Here is a 20639-nt window from a genome sequence, read left to right on the forward strand (position 1 = left end):
CTCAGCGGCTATATGTGCCTCCTTGACCTTCAAATCAGCTGTTAGATGCGCCTCTTTTATCTTCAATTCAGCTTCTCTCTGAACAAAGGTGGCACGTGCACGTGCAGCTTCCACTTTAGCACGGGCCCTAGTAGCGGCCCTGCTAGCTGAGGATACTTTAGATGTGCCTGTTGAGGTGGAACGTTGTGATCTTGCTTCATGTGCTGTCTCCTGATCTTTAACACCACCGTCAGTGATGGACACTTTTTCCAATCCAGCTTCACTGGTATGCGACATTATGGTTAACAATCCTCCAAGATGTATTAGAAGGGATGAATAAAGAGGCCTTAGTATGCTTGAGAGGGTGTACTGGCTCAGTACCTAATCTTCTCGTTGCTGTTTTGCCCGCCGTGAAGACGCTTTTTTACTATTCTGTCCTCAGTGTGTGTGACTGTACACAAATCGACAGATAGCTAACAGGCTTCAAGAGAAAGTCAGAGGCTGGAGTAAAGTTCAAGGCTCTTTACTGTTGTCGTAATTCTCATGAAGGAATTTTTGTAAAACTGAAATGATACAGAAAGATAGCACCAATCACTGAGTGCTATTCAAACACATCATACATTAACAGACATAAAATAATATACCTTCAAGCTACAAAGTTGTAACATTTATATTACATTCAGCTGGTATGCTTATAGCTGTAAATAACTTGTAAATATAGTATGTGTGCAGCTAAACTAACAAACTATTGGCTAACTCTTAGCTGAAAGGCTATACAATAGCAGTTTCACATGTTAACAAATAAATATTCAAGTAACATCACAGAACATCTTACATGACACTTGTGTATCAATGTAATTAACTATAAATTCAAATACAACTTACAAGCGATGCTTTCTCAAGGCACAAACAGAGTGGGAACAGGATAAGGTGACTGGAGCTGACCGCATGGAATTTAACTAATGTTTCCTGATCAGACTGCATCATGTGATAAAATCAACCAATGAAAGCAATGTAAGAATTATATATGAAGACAATGAATTACTCCAAGATGACCACTAGGGGGAGAAAGTAGCAAACTAAATGCAAAAGTCTTACAGAACATAACAATTAGCCTATTTTTACTAAATCAGTTTCTACGGGGCCATAATGTAACATAGAAGGTAATGGAGCCCTTTATACATTGTCGTGTTTCTTTAGAAATAAATAATGGACAAATGGAGTATTTAAAGGCCTCAAATGTAAAGTTATTCGCTGTTAAAGTGACGCCAAAATGAATGGGAGTCAATGGAAATGCTAACGCAAGTGAAGTTCTGCTACAAGATGGCGGCACCCGGCCGGCTTCAACTTCCGGTCGATGGATTACCCCCTTGATATCTATGTGTGAAACATCTCTTGTTTCTGCTTCTTCTTTGCTTGTTTTTGGATGCTATTTCAGAAGATGCCTAATAGCGCCCCCTACCGCTGGGGTTCTTAACTCTGGCCCTCGAGGTCCACTTTCCTGCAGAGTTTTGCTCAAACCTAATCAAACACCCACGAACAAGCTAATTAAAAATAGCTTCAGCAGAATATGTACAGTGCCCTGTCTATTTAATTGGTTATATATACGTTTATTTCAACTTCTACCTGGAAAACAGTCATTATTGAGAACTTTAAACTGCCTGCGTTGTTGTTGTTATTTAAACAATGTTTTTGACTCATGCACACTTCCTGAAGGAGTGTCTTTACCTCTTTTCATATATGAATTCACATACATGTCTTTTTTCAAGTACCAACATAAATGTACACCTATCCATGATGTAACTGTAAATTATGAAATAAACCTTTTTTGTCTTATCTTCTGTATGCTTGTTTTCTATAATGCATTCAAAAGATCAATTCGATATATCTGTCTGTCTATCTATAATTCTGTCTGTCTTGTGCATCAACAAGTTGTGATAGTGATTTCAAAAAAGTATTGTAGAAGTCCAATGACAGTGCTTTTTCCAGGTAAGACTAAGACTTAAAGAGCTGATAGTGGTTCTATTTAAGAGGTTGCGTACAGTGCAAAATGCTGGACCATGGCGCCAGGTCTCAAGGACAAGCCGGACGCCAGACATGGGTTATGACCTGGCAATTACGTGGAAGAGGATTGGCCATCAGGTCGGCGTCTAATCCCATATCCTGGGAGGAGCGCCAGCTTCACCCACAGACTGTGTGCTTTCTGACACAGCCTACTGTAACAGAGGAGACTCTACAGGTAAAAATCTCTTCTACTACTCAATCATAAAAAAAAATCACTCGAATCTTTATCCTGAGAGAACTAAAGCTAAGTTTGAGAATAAGGAATTCTTGACTGGTAAGGAATTCTATTGACTGGTAAGAAATAGTTTTCATTGATTTAGTTTTTTTGCTTGGATATTTACAAAGTGTACTGCAGTGTATATTTAATCAATGTTTTGATTCATTTTAGAGAGAGATACCCATACGGCACAGGTTACTTTTTCAACAAGAAGCATTTAGTGGAATCCCTGAGCCATCTTTAAGGACATCATACAGTTGTTCTAGCATCTTACATTTATGCATTTAGCAGATGCTTTTTTCCAAAGCGACTTACAAAAGCAATTCACCAAAGAGCCAACAATATATGTAAAGTACAATGCCAGGTTTATCAGACAACTAGATTATTCCATAACCCAGCTATAGCTATCAAACCCTAACAGCTAGATTATTATTTAATGGTGTTCTCCAAACATTATAGACTAATCCTTGAGTTAAAAGCCTAATAATCCCCCACAACTCCGCCAAGAGATCGACTTTAAAGCATGGTGGAGTGCTGATGGACCACCTGTTCAGAAGTATCACAGAGTGTTCTTGGTTTTGCTGTTTTATGTAGATCTGAGTTCAGGCTGCCAGATCGGGTCTTGTGTATGCTTGTGTGACCGGTTCAGAATGTCACGGCTGAGCACGAGGCCTCCGGATAGACCGATGCCAGTTGGGGCTTCGTTCCAAACACTTCATGTAGTGTGCTAGTCTATTAATAACACTTTCACTTTCCCAGTAGTGTCAACGGGGTTGGATTTGTCAAGTATGTCACCAACTGTTAAAGTTTAAGAATCTCCCTTAGATAGATAAACCTAGGCTATATAGATTGACCAATGCTCTTAATATTTGAGGGATTGTCTTTAGTGTGGCTTGGTTCTCTTTTACAAAATATGACAATCATATTTGGCTTGACTACTAAACTATGCCCTGTATTTAAGAAAATTATTGGGAACATTATAAAAGTTTTAGTAATGGACGAGTCTTTAAGATTTAACATGTAACCAATGCAACCACCTATCCTAAATAGATGTAAGCATGTTCAGGAAGTATTAATAAATCAGTCTCTTAATAAGGTAACCACCAGTCACAAACAAGTAAGCTGCCATTTTAAATCAGGTGACACTTTTCACCTTAGGGCACCATCTGTTAACAAACACAACATTTGTTTGATGATGGCTATAGACTGAAATGAAGTATTCATTGCTATGATCATTCTGAAAACCTTGCCACTCTGTTCTTCCAGTGCTGACCCGTCTGAACTTTTTGACAAGAAACGGTGTGAAGATGGCAAGCTCGTTCGCCAAGATGATGTCGAGCCGTGGCTTGCTCATGGCGAGCATTGGAGCCGGTGCGGTGGCAACCGGTTATCTATTGAGTGACAGTGCTGCCATCTCGGCAGATCAGAGGAGGAAACTATACCCTCCCAGGTAAGCACTAGGAGTGGTGAATTCAATTATATCCCATTGATAATACTGCATGGAATATAGTAAGTCATTGTATAATAAATATCTAGACTCTTGCTTGCTTTATTTGTCACTTAACACATTGCTAATCATGTCTGAATAAAATGTGTGAGAAGCTAATATGTTTTTAACATTCATCAAATGCACTCTGAAGCAAGAGTTAACTTGCACCTGTTCTGTGATGGAAAAAAATATGATCAGGCGTAGAGGTCATGATGTACTGTGTAATGAAGTGCCAGACGTTAACTAAGTGAAAGGTAAATGGGTGGGAACATGAGACTTAAGTAGCTTATGTCCTTTTCCACACATCACACTCCTCCATGCTAATAGATGCCAAAGATCAAATCAGATCAGCAGACCAAGACGGAAGTGTCTTGAAGGAACCTATTGTGAAGCGAGTTGGTCTTTTAGTTTGATCCAACAACCTGATTCATACCTTAAAGGGATACTCCACCCAAAAATGAAAATTCTGTCATCATTTACTCAGCCTCAAGTTGTTGCAAACCTGTATGAGTTTCTTTCTTCTGTTGAACACAAAGGAAGATATTTTGAAGAATGATTGGAACCAAACAGTTGTTTGGCACCATTGACTTCCATAGTAGAAAAAAATTTACTATGGAAGTCAATGGTGCCAAAGTTCCAATCGTTCTTCAAAATATCTTCCTTTGTGTTCAGCAGAAGAAAGAAAATCATACAGGGTTGCAACAACTTGACGGTGAGTAAATGATGACAGAATTTTCATTTTTGGGTGGAGTATCCCTTTAACCTTCAACTGAGAAACTACATTAACTGTTTCTGATTAGTCCGTCTCTTGTCACAGTCCTATAGGCCTTATGTAGTCCCGCTCCTTTTCAGTGCTGCGCTCGTTGTGTTCTGTTTTCCGGTTTGAACCGAACCGTTGAATGAACCGTTCGTTTTAAAAAATTTCCCAGTCCACTGACATCTTTTATGTCATCCTCTTCAAACATAACAATGACGTATAAGGGCAGTAGATTTTGGATTTAGGCCCAGTTCACAAGAAGTCCATCTGCCCCAAATGCCACTCCCAGACTTTGTGATCCTCTAAGTCCACACTGACATAATCCTGGATATACTTTCGGGTAGTAATCCCACTATAAAGTCTGCACTAGTGTAGTCTCGTGATATGACTGAATTATCACCAAGTGTGCCGTTTGAGCCAGGGCCAATGACTAGGGGTGTGCCTGAAGCCTAAATACGTATTCGGAAAGGCACGGAAATTGAATAACGCATTCTACGGAGCCCCTAAAGAGACATGGTTAGGCTTGCTGAGGTAGCCTGTTACAGTACAGCAGATTTCACTTACCACATGACAACATGACATCATGACTTTGCGTAAACATACACGCCACTTTCAAGTCAAGTGGCGTTTTGAGCTATCCGCGTGTATGTCCACGCCGAAACGAACCGTCATCTTTTGCGTGTATGTCTACGCCATTAAACGTCCGAGTGATTCCGCGTGTATGTGTACGCCATTAAATGTCCGAGCGAAACGAAGCAAAATGTATATTTACATCTGTGGAGCAATATATTTTTTTCCTAGGATGGTAGGGGGACACTCATAAATGGTATTAACCCCAGTGACGGGTAGGTTTAGGGATGGGGTTGGGGTAGGTCATATATTTATATATACAGTAATGTAACGTTAAGTCAACGGCGTTGATAAACACGCTGAAAAGCGATCATGCGTGTTGATAGCACGCCAAAAATGGAAATACGAATTGGCGTGTCATACATACGCCATTTCATGAGATCAGTCTGCACATGAAGAGAGTAAGGAGAGATGACTGATAGGACGACGGCAAATGATTTGCAGATCCTGAGCGCCACTGACAAATATCTAATCTTGTAAAATGTGTGGTAATTACTGCCACTCCCTATTCACAGAGTACTTGTGATCGAGTATCTCGAAAGTGAAAGTAAAAAGCTAGAGTGCATTCAAAAGTGATTCAATACCCCACATATTAATAGCGACTCCCTGATGCCCGCAAATTATATACAATATAATTAACAAGATTGCTTCACAACAAACTCTAATTTCTACAAGAATGCCATGGCTGCCTAGCCTGACGTCTTCATACTCAGATTCTAGTCAGAGTGTGAGTCTGATGCTGCTCCATTGGGCTGTGATTATGGGGCGTGTTTCAACCGATCCAGGAAAGAAAATGCCTCTGCACTCAAATGGATCGACAAATGCCTTGATCGCGGTTCTCTGTTCCTCTTTTAAAATGAATGCGCTGTCTACATCTTCTATAACAGACGCGATGGCTGAATCTACACATCTCAGTTCTCCAGCGGCAGCCATTCTTTGATGTAAACGAATTCAACCCAAGCGCTCTTTGGTGACGTGGATGATTACATTACGGTTGATCATCTGTCCATCATCGTATAAAGCCGCCCTGACAATTTGATTGGTCCGAACAGCTTTGGTTCGGGCATACTTGCTTCACACCGGATCAAGTCCAGACCGAAATGTTGTTGTTCCCATCCTCAAATGTTGTGCGCGGGGCTAAGTTCGGCTAGCACCCAGGCCAGGGGCGTAATTTGTGGGGGGATGGGGGGGATATAACCCCCCCCAATATTTAAATGTATGCATTACAACCCCCCCATTATTTATACCATGATCACAATATCAGGAGCCATACCCAAACTTCAACCCCCCCAATGTTCAAACCAAATCTACGCCCTTGACCCAGGCTAATGGCTGCCATAAACTTGGACATAATTTCCCTCTCAGTCACTTTTTCCACAGGGTCAAAGACAGCACATGACTCAAGATGTGACATTGTGTTCCTCAACAGTGCCGACTTCCCTGACCTTCGCAAACACAACAACTGTATGTCCAGTGCACTGACCCCTGCCATCTATGCCAAGCTGAGGGACAAGATTACCCCAAACAACTGGACTCTTGACCAGTGCATTCAGACAGGTGTGGACAACCCCGGTCATCCCTTCATCAAGACAGTCGGTATGGTTGCTGGCGACGAGGAGAGCTATGAGGTACAGCAATACATTCAAAACACCTAAATGCATAAAATATCCAACTTCTCTTCTCAAGAAAGTTTAGTTCAACCCTTGCTGAAAAGACCAGCTGGTCAACAGCATGCATTGTATTTGGGATGCAGGCTTCTTAAGTTTTGCTGGTGAATGTTATGACTATGTTGGTCTGCTACCTAGACCAGCACCAAACCACTACTAAACATAAACAAGCATGGCCAAGTCAAATGTATTATTGTATAAACTGGTCTTTTCTACAAGATCTGATTTTGCCTCTCCTGTTTTAATGTCTTGCAAACTAATTAGGAGAGACAACGCCCTTGACTTCTCTGTTGCAGGTGTTTGCTGAAATCTTTGATCCTGTAATCAAGGATAGACACAATGGCTATGACCCAAAGACAATGAAGCATCCCACTGACCTGGATGCCTCCAAGGTGCAAATCCTTTTTTTATCTCATCATGTAAAATGAGTTTCTCAGAGTTCAATTTGATTCTATTTTCTTCCTGGTTGTTTATCTTGCAGATCCATTCAGGCGTATTTGACGAACACTACGTCCTGTCCTCCCGTGTGCGCACAGGTCGCAGCATCCGTGGCCTCAGCCTTCCCCCTGCCTGCAGCCGCTCTGAGCGACGTGAAGTTGAAAGAGTGACTGTCCAGGCCTTGGCTGGCTTAAAAGGAGACCTCTCTGGGCGTTACTACAGCCTGACTGAAATGAGTGATGCTGAGCAGCAGAGACTTATTGATGTGAGTTGCTTCTATAAAGTTCTTTCTGTCATGGGATATTTTGGTTCTGACTGGGTTCTAGGTTTGGTTGATAATGTGATTGGGTTTAATGGAGTTGCTTCCACACATCATGATGCTGAACTCTTCCTTTCATGCTGGCATGGCTTAGGAGCATTTTCTCTTTGACAAGCCAGTGTCTCCTTTGCTCACTGCATCTGGGATGGCCAGGGATTGGCCAGATGCTCGTGGGATCTGGTAAGGCTAGAGTGAGAGAGAAGAAGCCATGGTAGCACAGCCCAACAGTCCCCACTCTTCCAAGTTTTTTTATAGGTTGCATTTTTCCCTTATTCTGCTCTACTTCTCCAGTTCCACCTACCTTTGTCTACCTTTCATCCTTCTGTAGGACCACTTCCTGTTTGACAAACCTGTGTCCCCCTTGTTGACTTGTGCCTTTATGGCCCGTGACTGGCCAGATGCAAGAGGCATCTGGTATGGCTTTACGAAGTTCTAAGCATGACTTGATCACCATTTGTGTAGCATGACTTGATCAGCTAACAAGATAAGTCACATGAGATTTATATATAAAATTCTCAATTTTGCTTGTAAGTAAAGAACTGTCTTCAGATAAACCAAAGCTTAAATTCAATGTAAGATTAAATGCATGTGGAACACTATTGCAAAATGCTCTTGACTTCATAAAGCATGAATGACTTACTGGCATGACTGACAGACAGTACAGTAAAAATCATCCATGTGCAATACATGGTTCCTACATGACATTTTGGTTTTGAGCAAGCTCATTCTTGTCTCTTAAACATCCAATCATTTGCAAGGCATAACAATGAGAAGACCTTCTTAATATGGATCAATGAGGAGGACCACACCCGTGTCATCTCGATGGAGAAGGGTGGCAACATGAAAAGGGTGTTTGAGAGGTTCTGCAGAGGACTCAAACAGGTAAAATCACACCACCTTCATACTTTTTCATTAACCAAGCTACCTGCTCAAGAACAAATCTAGAGCTGTCTATTTGATAGTCTCATCTGTAAAATTGTCCTGTAAGGTTAATGTCTTACATCTGTTGGCTGCTTCTCTGTTGAACAGGTGGAACATTTGATTAAGGAGCGAGGCTGGGAGTTCATGTGGAATGAACATCTTGGTTACATACTGACTTGCCCATCCAACCTGGGTACTGGCCTCAGGGCTGGAGTACATGTCCGCTTGCCAAAGCTCAGCAAGGTAACAGTAATTACTAGCTTTATCTTATAGAAGAAAGAAGGAGTATTGAATTACGGAAACCTGTCTAATAAACAATTGCCTGTAGGACCCTCGTTTTGGCAAGATCCTGGATAACTTGCGGCTTCAGAAGCGTGGCACTGGAGGTGTGGACACAGCTGCGGTTGGTGACACTTTCGACATCTCAAACCTTGACCGCCTAGGCAAATCCGAGGTAGGTCATTCAAGCCAGTGGGTTAACATAGATATTTACATGCATAAGATTCTGGTGTAACTCTACTTTTCTTGACCAGGTGGAACTGGTGCAGATGGTCATCGATGGCGTCAACTACCTTGTCGAGTGCGAGAAGAAGCTGGAGAAGGGCCAGGATATCAAGATCCCCGCCCCCATCCAACATTTTAAGAAGTGAGCAACAATCTCCTGATGAAGGTTGGATCCAGTACAGCAAAGAGAAACATGGACACTCCTTCCACCAATCCCAGAACTTGAAGGTCTTATATGTATAGAAAACTCAATAAAATGAATCCTAAAACTATGAATTCTTTTTAATCTCTTATCTCAACCACTAACATCATGTGCACACAGCAAGCAATTGCTAGAACTCTGCTATTACAATCAACAAAGACGATTTACTTGATAGCGGCATATAGCTTCTTGTCGTGTTGCTTGCTTTGCAGTGTAGACTGACTCATCTTATATTGCTGCCAGAAGCTTTTTACTCTGAAGTATTTAGCAGCAGGATGTTACTAACAAAGTGAACACAGTTGCTCTGCCATCACAGACATGGGTATATCATAACAACACTGAGCTAAGATTCTAGGAACCCAGGGCCTCATTTATAAATTGTTGGGTAGAAACCGTCCTACATTTGATCTTACAATCATTTCTCAAATGCGCGTACGTGTGATTTAGAGATGTGTAAGACTCTCTTCCAGATGTGAAATCTATAAATCGCAAATGATCTTGAAATTGAGTGCAGCTGAATGGTTTCAGATCTCCGACTTGTAAATGCAGCCTAATTAATATCATTAACATGTAAAAGAGCACCAGTCAACATCCTAATCCTTTACTTGAGAATGGCGAGCGGCAAGAATTGTTTGGATTTCTAAATACCTGCAGTACTCCAGACTCTTTGCCACAAGGAAAAGTGCTTACGTCTGCTTAGACCCTGACATGGTACTAAGCACTTTTTCACGTCAAAGACCGTTTTTATAAATATGAAAATATGACCGGATTTTAGCGTATGCACACTTTAAGATTAAATCTTAAACATTAAATAAATGAGGCCCCCAGTGTCCAGGCACATGCGCTACACTGATCAAACCAAGACTCTTTTCTTGAAGATTTCTTAATAAGTCTGGGGTCTGACTTAATACAACGTCACCTCCTCGAAGTGTATTTATTCATCTGAGGCATTGATGCAATTAAAAAAAATCATCTTTATTCCTCTCTATATGTGTGTAAACAGTGTTTGCACAAACATAGTCTTTCATCATTAGTAAAGTGCTGAAAGATCCATTTTGACAGAACCCTCTTTACATGGTTTAAACTGTAATTAATTGAACACCAGACACTGGCCTCTCGTTGGACTAATCCAGTGGGGTTAATTTCTCCACTTAGAGCTGCTTAGTGACGTATCTAATAATGCTAATCTTGGTTCTATACTTAAGAGAAAAGCGGGTTAGGGGTGAATATGTGTGCGCTTCTACAAAATGGTTTCACTATGTTGGCTGTAGAGGCCACACAAAAAAAAAACAGAGGGGTATTTTTACAAGTCGTTTCGTTTTCATGCAACCAAACCCTATATGTAGCCAATGATGATAAAAAAAAAAAACATTCATCACTGTACTTTGAAACCACTTTTTGATTGAGCAGGAGAATGTTAAACCATATAAAAACCTTGTTATTTGGGAAAATTCAGTCCATTATAGGTTCAATTATCTAATGCAGCTTATAATATACACTGAAACAAGTAAACTTCTTGTTCTGCCGTCTATGAAAAGAAATATATTGTAAAGGAATTTGCTCAAATTGACCCATTTACCTTCAATTCCTAATCCGATATTTTAATCAGATCTTCTCCACAGTGATTTGGCGGTTTACTTCAGCTAGCACGTCTTCCTCGTGTGCTACCCGTTTTTTTAGTCTATGGTTCAAACGCATAAAATGGCGCCCCCTAATGGTCATTATGATGAAGCGCTTTAACGTTAGATGTACATGATGTTTTGAATTTGGCATGAACTGTAGAAGTACAAACTAGTATGGAAGCTTGTTTCCGCCACAGAATGAAAAATAAAAAAGGTAATTTGCGACTTTTTATCTCACAATTCTGACTTTTTCTCTCACAATTGCGAGTTTACATCTCGCAATTCTGACTTTATTTCTCAGAATTGCGAGATATAAAGTCAGAATTGCGTGATATGGGTGATTCTCTGAATTGGGTGCCCTTCAAGTTCCCCAAACTTGCTTCAAAGATTTTCAATTGAAGGAAATCACAAAATGCATTTTAATGCTGTCAATTAATAGAACCAGGTGCCTTTGCATTATATGCAACACAATTTCTTTAAAAAAAAATTAATTTAAAGATAATTGGTTGCCTAAGTAGTAGACAACAAGCAAGTTTGCATGTCCTCACTAACCATCATTACATTTTCATTGCATATCAAACAAATAAAAAGTGCAATTAATACCAAAATGTTGCTGCTAATATAATCATATGTTGGTCTACTTTAACTAAAATACACACATATATATATATATATATATATATAAAAAATTATATGAAATTGCAATATTTATACACGTCCTCCAGTTGGTTTTCAACCCCGTCACCCTAACCATACTATTTACCCCCCTTTAAAAATAATGGATCAATCCCTGTGGCATCTCATCCAGGAAGTGACATCACACAAGTCTCTTAAAGAACATGCTGCAAAGAAAGGCAAGTGTCAGTATCTTTTCTTACCTATATTTCATGTTTTTCGCTGTCAGATTAAGATTGTCAGGCTCAACATTTCAACTCTGTTGTATGACTAAATGATAGTAAACAACGGTTTGAGAAGAATTAAATAATAGTTTTGGAAAACATTACAATTTTATGATGTCCTAAATGCCATGTGGTGCTACTGTCTTTGCTAAGTAAGGAGTTATGGCTACTATTAGCCAAAAACTTTAACCCCGTCACATTTTTAGTATAACAGGGTTGAATCGTTGTGACAGGGTTGAATGTTTGACACTTCTTAGTAGATTACTCAATTGTAGACTTGTTGTATTGTGATGTGGACTGTCAGAAATAATCGATTATGCTATTTTATTTTCAGACATCGCAATGGCAAAAACAGCAGCAGAGAGGCAGACAGTACAGAGCAAGAAGGGATGCAGAGGCAGAGAGAAGGGAAAAATAGCTCAGGAGTGAGCGTGAAAGGTGGAAAAGGGACACAGAGGCAGGGAAAAAGAAAGAATAAGTCGTAATAAATAATAAATAAATCCATTCTATATTAAAATAATGATCATCACTTCAACCCTGTTATCATTTTCAACCCCGTTATGCTGAGTTCAACCCTGTTATTTGATAGTTTTTATTAATATTTTCGTGATAAGAAGACAAATTAGGTCAATGTTTGTTTTGCTGTGTGTAGAATTTACCGGACAGTCGGAAAAAATACGAAAGCCTGATTAAATCCTAATGTTAATGCATATTTTGTGACAAGATATGAAGACCAATGTCAGATACAGATTTCATGAGCTGATTTGGTATTCAAATGGTGAGTATTTAAAAATAAAATTCTACATGCTATAAATGATATCAAACAAGGGACATCTCATTGAAAAGCTTCTACAAGAATTAACTTGAAAATCTTTTAAAATCACATTTAAACAGGGTCCAAGTGATCTGTGACGGGGTTGAACTTTAAAACAACTTTCAGTAAGAAAAAACACTCAATATCGATTAGAATTTCATGCCTAAGGTGGGAAAATGCATTTTCTTAAAGGTTTGACTAATCCACTATCAGATGATCAGAAATATAACTATTTGAGGTATAAAAAAAAAGGTATGACCCTAAAGGCACCCATCTCAGAGAATCACCCATATAAAATCGCAATTGCGAGATATAAAGTCAGAATTGATTGATATAAAGTCAGAATTGCGAGATATAAAGTCAGAATTGATTGATATAAAGTCAGAATTGCGAGATATAAACTATTCTGAGGGAGGAGGGAGGGGGGAGGGGGGACTAATTTCCCCTTAGAATTGGCCTGATAACTCGCAATTGCGAGTTTATATCTCACAATTCTGAGAAAAGATGTCAGAATTTCGAGATATAAACTCGCAATTATGTGTTATGAAGTCAGAATTGCGAGATGTAAACTCGCAATTGTGAGAAAAAGTCAGATTTGTGAGATAAAAAGTCCCAATTCTGTTTTTTCTTGCAATTGCGACTTTATTTCTCATAATTGCGACTTTATATATCGCAATTGCGACTTTATTTCTCACAATTCTGTCTTCATATCTCGCAATTGTGAAAAAAAAGTCGCAATTCTTTTTTTATTCAGTGGCCATTGTTTTAACCCTAACCAGCTTCCATAAACTAGGGTAATTTTTAAAATTAACAAACAAAAAACACTACATTAATTTTTATATTAATTCCATAACACCTTGCCTAAGTTTCTGCCAGTTAAGTAGTGAAAAGAGGTATTTCTATTCCTATATGATTTCCTGACAAGTAGTCAGGAAGCATCAAACTTGTTTAGTTTCAGAAATCTTTCTGATTCTTACTTGAAATGTTTGTCCCAGAAAGGTCTAGAGATATGAGGTTCAGTCAGACACAAAGTAATTTTTGCTTTACTTTTTATGACATCATAAACATTATATTGGTGACAGTGACTAGTTTGTGATTCAATGAGTTACAAACTGAGATTAAGACGAACATGAAATCTTATTCCACAGAAAACAGTGCAACCTAAGAAAAAAATAATAAAAATTACAGAGATGAGAGAGAAATATAAAAGAAACATTTGCCACACACCTTTGACATATTATGTGTTTCCATTCAATGAACTATTGAGTTTGATTTCTTCAACGTCATAAATGTGAAAGTGAAAAACTTAACATTATACTCTGGTTCACCATAATATTCTGCTATGAAAACGGTCAGATTTATCACACAGCAGATTACATGACCTGAACACATCTCTGTGCAATTTAAGAACAAATTAAAAGGAACAACCTAACCTTCCCCACCACTTTTATCAAGTTCTTATTCGCACATTCCCCTGATCACAATTTCAACACACTTCGACACCGAGAGGCTGAGAAGACACGGGTCTTTCTGCCGAAGGTGAAATGCGTCTGGGATTCTGGATGCTGGATCCACGGGTGACCGAGAGTGAGGGCGGACTGGCGGGGACTCGGATTGGGGGGAAACGGTTTTGGAGGAGTGGGCAAAGCAGAAACATGGGAAACACACCCATGCCGTATCAGTCCACTGGCCGCTTCTCGCCGTGTTTCTTTGTAAACTCTTCTGCATTCTTAAAGAACTTTTTACGGTCTTTTGAATATTCCTCCGCTAGGTCGGCCCTCAGAGGGTGTTCTGGTTGGGGGTCATTGACGAGGGCGATGAGAGACTGGATTACTGGTGAAAGAGAGCAAAAAATATATTTAATGACAATACGATGAGTAGGGGTGGACGATATACCGGTAGCTACGATTAACCGGTAGAGATTTTTGGACTATCATCTCTATCTCGTGACATTGCTGTGCTGCGTGCCACGGTCATGACCGTTTGCATGCATTTTTAAGCGTTTTTAAAACGGCTGAAGTGCAGTAAGCAGCGAAAGACGACTCATTTCAGTATATGCGCGTGCTGTCAGAGGCCTCGTTTACACTGCAGGTCTTGATGCCCAATTCTGATTTGTTGCATATATCCGATTTTTTTTACTGTCCGTTTACACGTTCTTTAAATTGTGACCCATATCCGAGTCATGTGTTTGAACTTGACTGAAACATCGCGCATGTTTAAAGGGGTCTTCTTGCTCAGATGGACGAACGCGCAGCGAGATCTCAGGACAGGTGGGGACATACAACACGATCTCATAAAAGTGAGTATCTATAGCACAAATTTTATTTCTCATACCATTTATACGCCGAAAATAGTTTTTGCTTGCATATGATACGAACTGTAAACGTGCGTATTAAATGCCATAAAGTGCGTATCATGCACGCAAAAACTATTTTTGGCGTAAATGCCACGTGAAAAAAAATCGTGCAATAAACGCACTTTCATGAGATCGTGGCGGGCTTTAACGAGGAGCAGTGGGTCCGAAATTTTAGGATGAGCAAGCCAACCTTTGATATATTGTGTCAACGTGTGTCCACATTCCTCTCCTATGACGACACAATGTTTCATCGGGCCATCCGTCCATCCGCAGATGCGCGTCGGGGTTTCTCTCGTCATTAAACCGTGGAGACGCAGCCTAATGCCTCGGAAAATCCGATCTGCCTGTTTACATGACAGTCGCATTGGCACATATCCGATTTACATCTGATTTATTTCCACATATGAACGAGGCCTGAAACCGATCTCGAAATATCCGAATGCATGCGTTTTTTTCCTGTTTACACTGTCATAGAACATATCCGATCTGTGTCGCATACGAGTACAAAATCGGAATTGGGTCACATGTTTCTCAGCACTGAGAGATGCGCACACATGAAGACAATGCTCATAAAGCGCTTGAGAACTGAACTGAGTGCTTTTTTGCCGCCTAATTGAGCTTGAACGGTTAAATACACACACTTCTGTGTCAAAGTGACCATGTTTTTGCAAGTAAACAGTCATTTATGTCTTAAGTGAACATAAACAGTTGAGAAAGAAAACACAAAAGTATATTGGATCAGTGCAGTCGGCCTTAAAGTGAGAGCAGTCATTATTAATCAAACAAAAAGAGAAAATCTCTGTCACTTTTGTAACTTTAATAAGGATAAATGTAATTAATTTACAGTGAAGACTATGCAGTTTTTGTAAACATTTGATTATACAATTTATGTAGTATTTCTTATTTAAGTTTTTCATGTGGGTCTATTTCATTTGTGTCTTTATTCTACTGTAGTTTATTTTCCTATATGCTTGTAATTCGTTTCTTTGTTCTTTCTTTATTACTGTTTACTTGTCTTCAGTAAGCTTGAGTTTTTTTTACTTAGGTTAGTACTCGTTTTTTCTGTGATATTGAAAATGGTGATAAGAATTATGAAATTTCAATGGTATCATAAACACCTTATTTAAAGCAAAAATAACAATTTCGTTATATACATAATTATTGTGAAATAAAATTACTTATATATCATGATATAAGATTTTGGTCATATGACCCACCCCTAAAGGTGTGTGTAAATGCTGATCAAACAGCTTTGAGAGATACCTTGATCAGTTTTGGTTGCAGGTTTCCAGTTCTCAGCACTTATAACCGGCAGGCACACCTGACCTTTCTCATCAATGTTTGGGTGATAGATCTTTGTTTTAAATGTGATCTTCGGAGGTTTAAAAGGGTATTCTGCAGGGAATGTGATCTCAATCCGGAATGCACCTTTATCGTATGGAGGGTTGTCCTGAAAAGAAAAACAAAACAGGGCACATGTGAAATGGTTCAAAACAAAGAGCTTTTCAGATTGGCTTCTAAAGGAAAGCGAATGGTTAAAGTTTAATGCATGCAATTAATGCAAAAAACACCTTTAGCGATTTTAGAAAAACACATTAGCATTATTAAAGCCTATGAGATGCCTTCAAACTTACAGGAACAATGAGTCCTTGCCAGGTCAGAATATTCGACTCATCCACCTGAATGTTGCGGAAATTTTTCATTCCAGACTTGCGGATTTCATCAAGTTCCTGTAAAACATAGATTATGATCCACCTGTGGTGAAACTATGAGGAAACCTGACACTTCTCGAATGGTTGAGAAATTTGAGAAACCACAAAGTGAGAACAAGATACTTTCGGTTTCACTGTGGTCATGTGCACAATTGTAATAAACATAAAATAATATTTCACGACTCCACAGTAACATTTTCATTATAAAAATTGAAGTTATTTTAATTTAAATCTGTTAAAATGGCAGAGATTCAGGCAAAACACTGAGAATTGTTCTTTTTTAAATGTCTTTAACATTTAACAGGCTGCAAAGCCTTAGAGTTTGAAATATGACTATAATCATTCAAAACTGAAAGAATTTTTTTTATTTATCAAAGTGTCCTTAATCTCGAGAAGATTTTGTAAATTATAAACGATTTAAACAAAGACAACAGACATACTTCCTGTTTCTCTTTCTCGTTACATCATAAATTAAATTACACATTCAGACCGCCCGAAAAACTGTCAAAATAAACGATTTATTTATCGCTATATTCTCATTTAATCATAATTCGTGACTTGTTCTTAGTTGATACACTTGCGGATACGGAAGTTTCTGTCTTATCTTTGGAACTAACATCGTCTGTCAACGAAACACTCATTAACCTGTTAAGCTTCAAGCCCATTTTTGAAAAATCCCCAGATATGGCATTCCCAAACTGAAACAGATACAGTTCATGAACCCTTTGTACTAAAAGCACAAGTAAGATCTCATTTGAAAGCTGACACCTGGAAGTTTATTGTAAATGTAGAATTAATTATTATCATAATGAAAAAAATAGTTATAAATAGCTTCAAAGTTTTGTAAAGTTATTATACATTTATTTTTATGAAACATCTTCATGAAAATAAAATTGAAGTTGGCATTGTAGCAATCTAGAAATGCACTGCAGCTAAAGCCACATGTCTGGCCATGTTATATTTAAAATTTGAAGATGATAAGTCTAAAACTCTGTATTTAGTTCAATGTTTTTCAAGATCATGTCATATGACTTTATTTTGATTAGACTGGTGTTTATTGTTTTCTTATAAGCATCTATTCAGTCTATTGCCTCTATTGTTTTGTGATGCAAAAACGAGCCCCATTCAGTCTCAGTCTCCCCTGCACATATTCACACCTCTCCAGCCAGTTTATTGCTCTAAATATGCTTTTCTTTTGTCTGCATTATAATCACTAACGACTAGCAATTCACACTGTTTCAATCCCTCATTTATTTTATAAAAGTTCTCACTTCACAGTGAAACTGTATCAAATGCCCTTTTTGAAAAACGAAACATTTCAGTAAGCATTCTTATTTAGAAAAAAATCATAAAAATTACACCGAAGTAAGGTAGCAGGTGCTCCGTACTAGCTAGCATGTTAGCTTAGCACACCATCAATACACGACAATTTATGAGAATAAAACTATGTTTGTTCTCCAAACTTACTTTATAGCGCAAGTCGAGTGTTTTAAATAACTTTCTGTAATCTGATTTGGCTTCAGATAAAAAAATCAGATAGAAAATATATTATTTTATTGTATTCTGCACAATTTGAAAGTCTATCTCGATTAGCATTACATTATACATATAATCAATTATTATGAAAATACCTGACATGACTCGAAGAACACAGGTAAATCAAATATCATTGCAATCATGTTTATTGTCTTCAAAACATCTTTATCTGCACTTTACAGCGATCTCGGATAGCTTTGTTGTGGCAGGACTTCCTGAATGTCACATGATTATGGCTCTTCTTCATGTGATCCATATATTATGGACTTCTGTTCAAACAGCGCCCTCACTTTCAGGATGAATTGATAACACAGTACAGAGTATACAGCGCTCAAAATGATTACATCGACGCATTTGGGTATAAATTCAATAAATATTATTCCTGTCTATAGAAGTCTAATGTAAAGCTATGAGAATCTATCAATATTTCTCCAAATCTGCACATGTTTGAGCTAAAAGCCCTGAGGGACGTTGTTTTGTCAAGCGCTGTCATGACGATCGCACGGGAGTTTTTTTCTGAATGAGACCGGCTGAGGCTCATAATTCATATTAAAGGTAACGACTCATTTTTTAATTTCATAACTCCTGACACAAATTAAGACATAACTGTCACTATAAGTTTCTCAGAATACAATAGTGGTCAAATACTGAATCTTGAGTCTTATATCTTTTTAATGATGTATAGTTTGTCAAGGTATAACATTAAATCTGATAGTATATTTGAACTAAATAAATAAAAAAACGCTTCAGTGCGCCGACGCTCTGGAGACGGTTAAGAGGTTAATAGACGAGCAAAAGTTTATTCTGATCCACATAATAAATTAAGCTCATTCAGAACACGATTTACTTTATTTGCGCTTTATTTGACTGTTTATTTCCATTTTATGTGTGTATTCGAACTACAGCTAAGCTCGTTAGCTTCTTCCTCATCATCCTCATCACATTTCCCACTAGAGTGCTCTAAAGTTTCAGATTTCCGACCAACAGCGATTCAAGTTCGCGATACTTCTTTTTACTTAAGTAAAACTAGTAAAATCTGTATTTAGTATGCATAAAAGTAGATTTTTTTGGAATATTTACCTTATGCAGTCGCCTGCTCGCTGCCATCTTGGATTTGCTTGTACCCACAATGCAAAGCGCGTTGAATTCACTTCAGTCAGTTCAAAATAATTAATAAAATATTTAATTAAATCAAAATATGTTGCAAATGATTTAGAGAGTTTTAAGGATTTTTTTACAGTTGCTTTAAGGATTGAAATGAAACTTGGGGCAGCTTTAAGAAATCTTCATTTAATAATGAATAAACAGACGTTTTCATCAGGCTCGTTACTTCCTCAAGTTGGTTACAATTTAATTCGTTTTATAAGCATGTTAATGTGATCTTATCTGACATACACTCGACAGTACAACTAGCGCAATTGATAAACACAATAAAAAGAAAACTCTTCTTCAACACTATCATCGATGAAACAGCAGCCGTCAGGTGGTACAGCGGTCACGTGGTACAAGTAGGAGTTCTCAGAAAATTCCTAGCTTACAAGTTGTAATTACGAGAATACTTCAACACTTTTTACAAGTTACAGAACGTGCCTTATGTTAATTGGACAAATGAAAAATAAACCGTTTTTCAGATGACAACGATTCTAAATGTTATAAATATTGTACCTCTCTATATATGCTATGATATATAGAGAGAAATAGTGTATATTCTTTACATATCACTACAATTTACTTCAATCCCAAACGAGTCCACTGGGAGGTGTAAGAGCACTTCGCTAATGCTGCACATTCAGACCCAAACACACACAAACTTCCACATGTGTGACAGAACAATAATCACTCGACTCTTTAAATCGCATTAAGGCTGTTATTTTAGGCTGTTTATTGAAGTAGGCCTAGGCTATATGTTGTTGGAAAACTGCAATGTGAAGTACGAAATAGAGAGTAAAGAGGAATTTTTGCCAGATACATTTGTGGTCAGAATTATTGGCAACCCTGGTAAATATGATCAAAGATGGCTGTAAAAATAAATCTGCATTGTTAATCGTTTTGATCTTTCATTAAAACAAATCGCAAAAATCCAACCTTTCATTGAAGTAAAATAATTGAAAGTGGGGGGAAATCAGATTATGAAATAAATGTTTTTCTCCAAAACACGTTGGCCACAATTATTTGCCCCCTTTTATTAAATACTTTTTGCAACCTCCTTTTCCCAAGAGACCATCTCCGAGTCTTCTCCTGTAATGCCGGATGAGTTTGGAGAACACCCGACCTGAGATCAGAGTGCTTTCCTCCATACAGACTCTCTCCAGATCCTGCAGATTCCCAGATCCATGTTGTGCTTCTCCTCTTCAGTTCAGCCCACTCGTCAGGTCAGGGACTGGGACGGTCATGGCAGAAGCTTCATTTTGTGTTCAGTGACACACTTTTGTGTTGATTTTGATGTTTGTTTTGGATCAGAAGCCGTTAGGTTTAGATTTTTTATATGTTGGTATTTGCTAGAATCCATGATG

General features: G+C 38.4%; 2 protein-coding genes across 3 annotated transcripts; one reads left to right on the forward strand and one right to left on the reverse strand.

The window, feature by feature from the left end:
• The first annotated feature begins 2116 nt into the window (after positions 1–2116).
• Positions 2117–9257, forward strand: ckmt2a (creatine kinase, mitochondrial 2a (sarcomeric)). Of its 2 annotated transcripts, none has more exons than XM_056240714.1 (10): positions 2117–2218; positions 3527–3710; positions 6566–6764; positions 7100–7195; positions 7285–7506; positions 7655–7740; positions 8319–8442; positions 8590–8724; positions 8810–8935; positions 9015–9257. In XM_056240714.1, exons 2-10 carry the CDS (start codon positions 3568–3570, stop codon positions 9129–9131), a joined length of 1248 nt encoding a protein of 415 aa, XP_056096689.1. In that variant the 5' UTR covers positions 2117–2218; positions 3527–3567; the 3' UTR covers positions 9132–9257. The 2 variants fall into 2 exon arrangements, with proteins under 2 accessions (XP_056096689.1, XP_056096688.1); XM_056240713.1 differs by lacking the exon at positions 7655–7740 and adding an exon at positions 7889–7974.
• A 4292-nt stretch (positions 9258–13549) lies between these two features.
• Positions 13550–19307, reverse strand: ube2l3a (ubiquitin-conjugating enzyme E2L 3a). The gene is made up of 4 exons (XM_056240712.1): positions 19207–19307; positions 16513–16608; positions 16142–16328; positions 13550–14355 (listed from the first exon to the last, which is right to left on the reverse strand). Exons 1-4 carry the CDS (start codon positions 19231–19233, stop codon positions 14201–14203), a joined length of 465 nt encoding a protein of 154 aa, XP_056096687.1. The 5' UTR covers positions 19234–19307; the 3' UTR covers positions 13550–14200.
• Between the last annotated feature and the right edge of the window lie 1332 nt (positions 19308–20639).

This window comes from Rhinichthys klamathensis, unplaced genomic scaffold, assembly GCF_029890125.1.
Source record: "Rhinichthys klamathensis goyatoka isolate OS25496 unplaced genomic scaffold, OSU_Roscu_1.1 h1tg000606l_1, whole genome shotgun sequence".
In the NCBI taxonomy this organism is placed as follows: domain Eukaryota; kingdom Metazoa; phylum Chordata; class Actinopteri; order Cypriniformes; family Leuciscidae; genus Rhinichthys; species Rhinichthys klamathensis.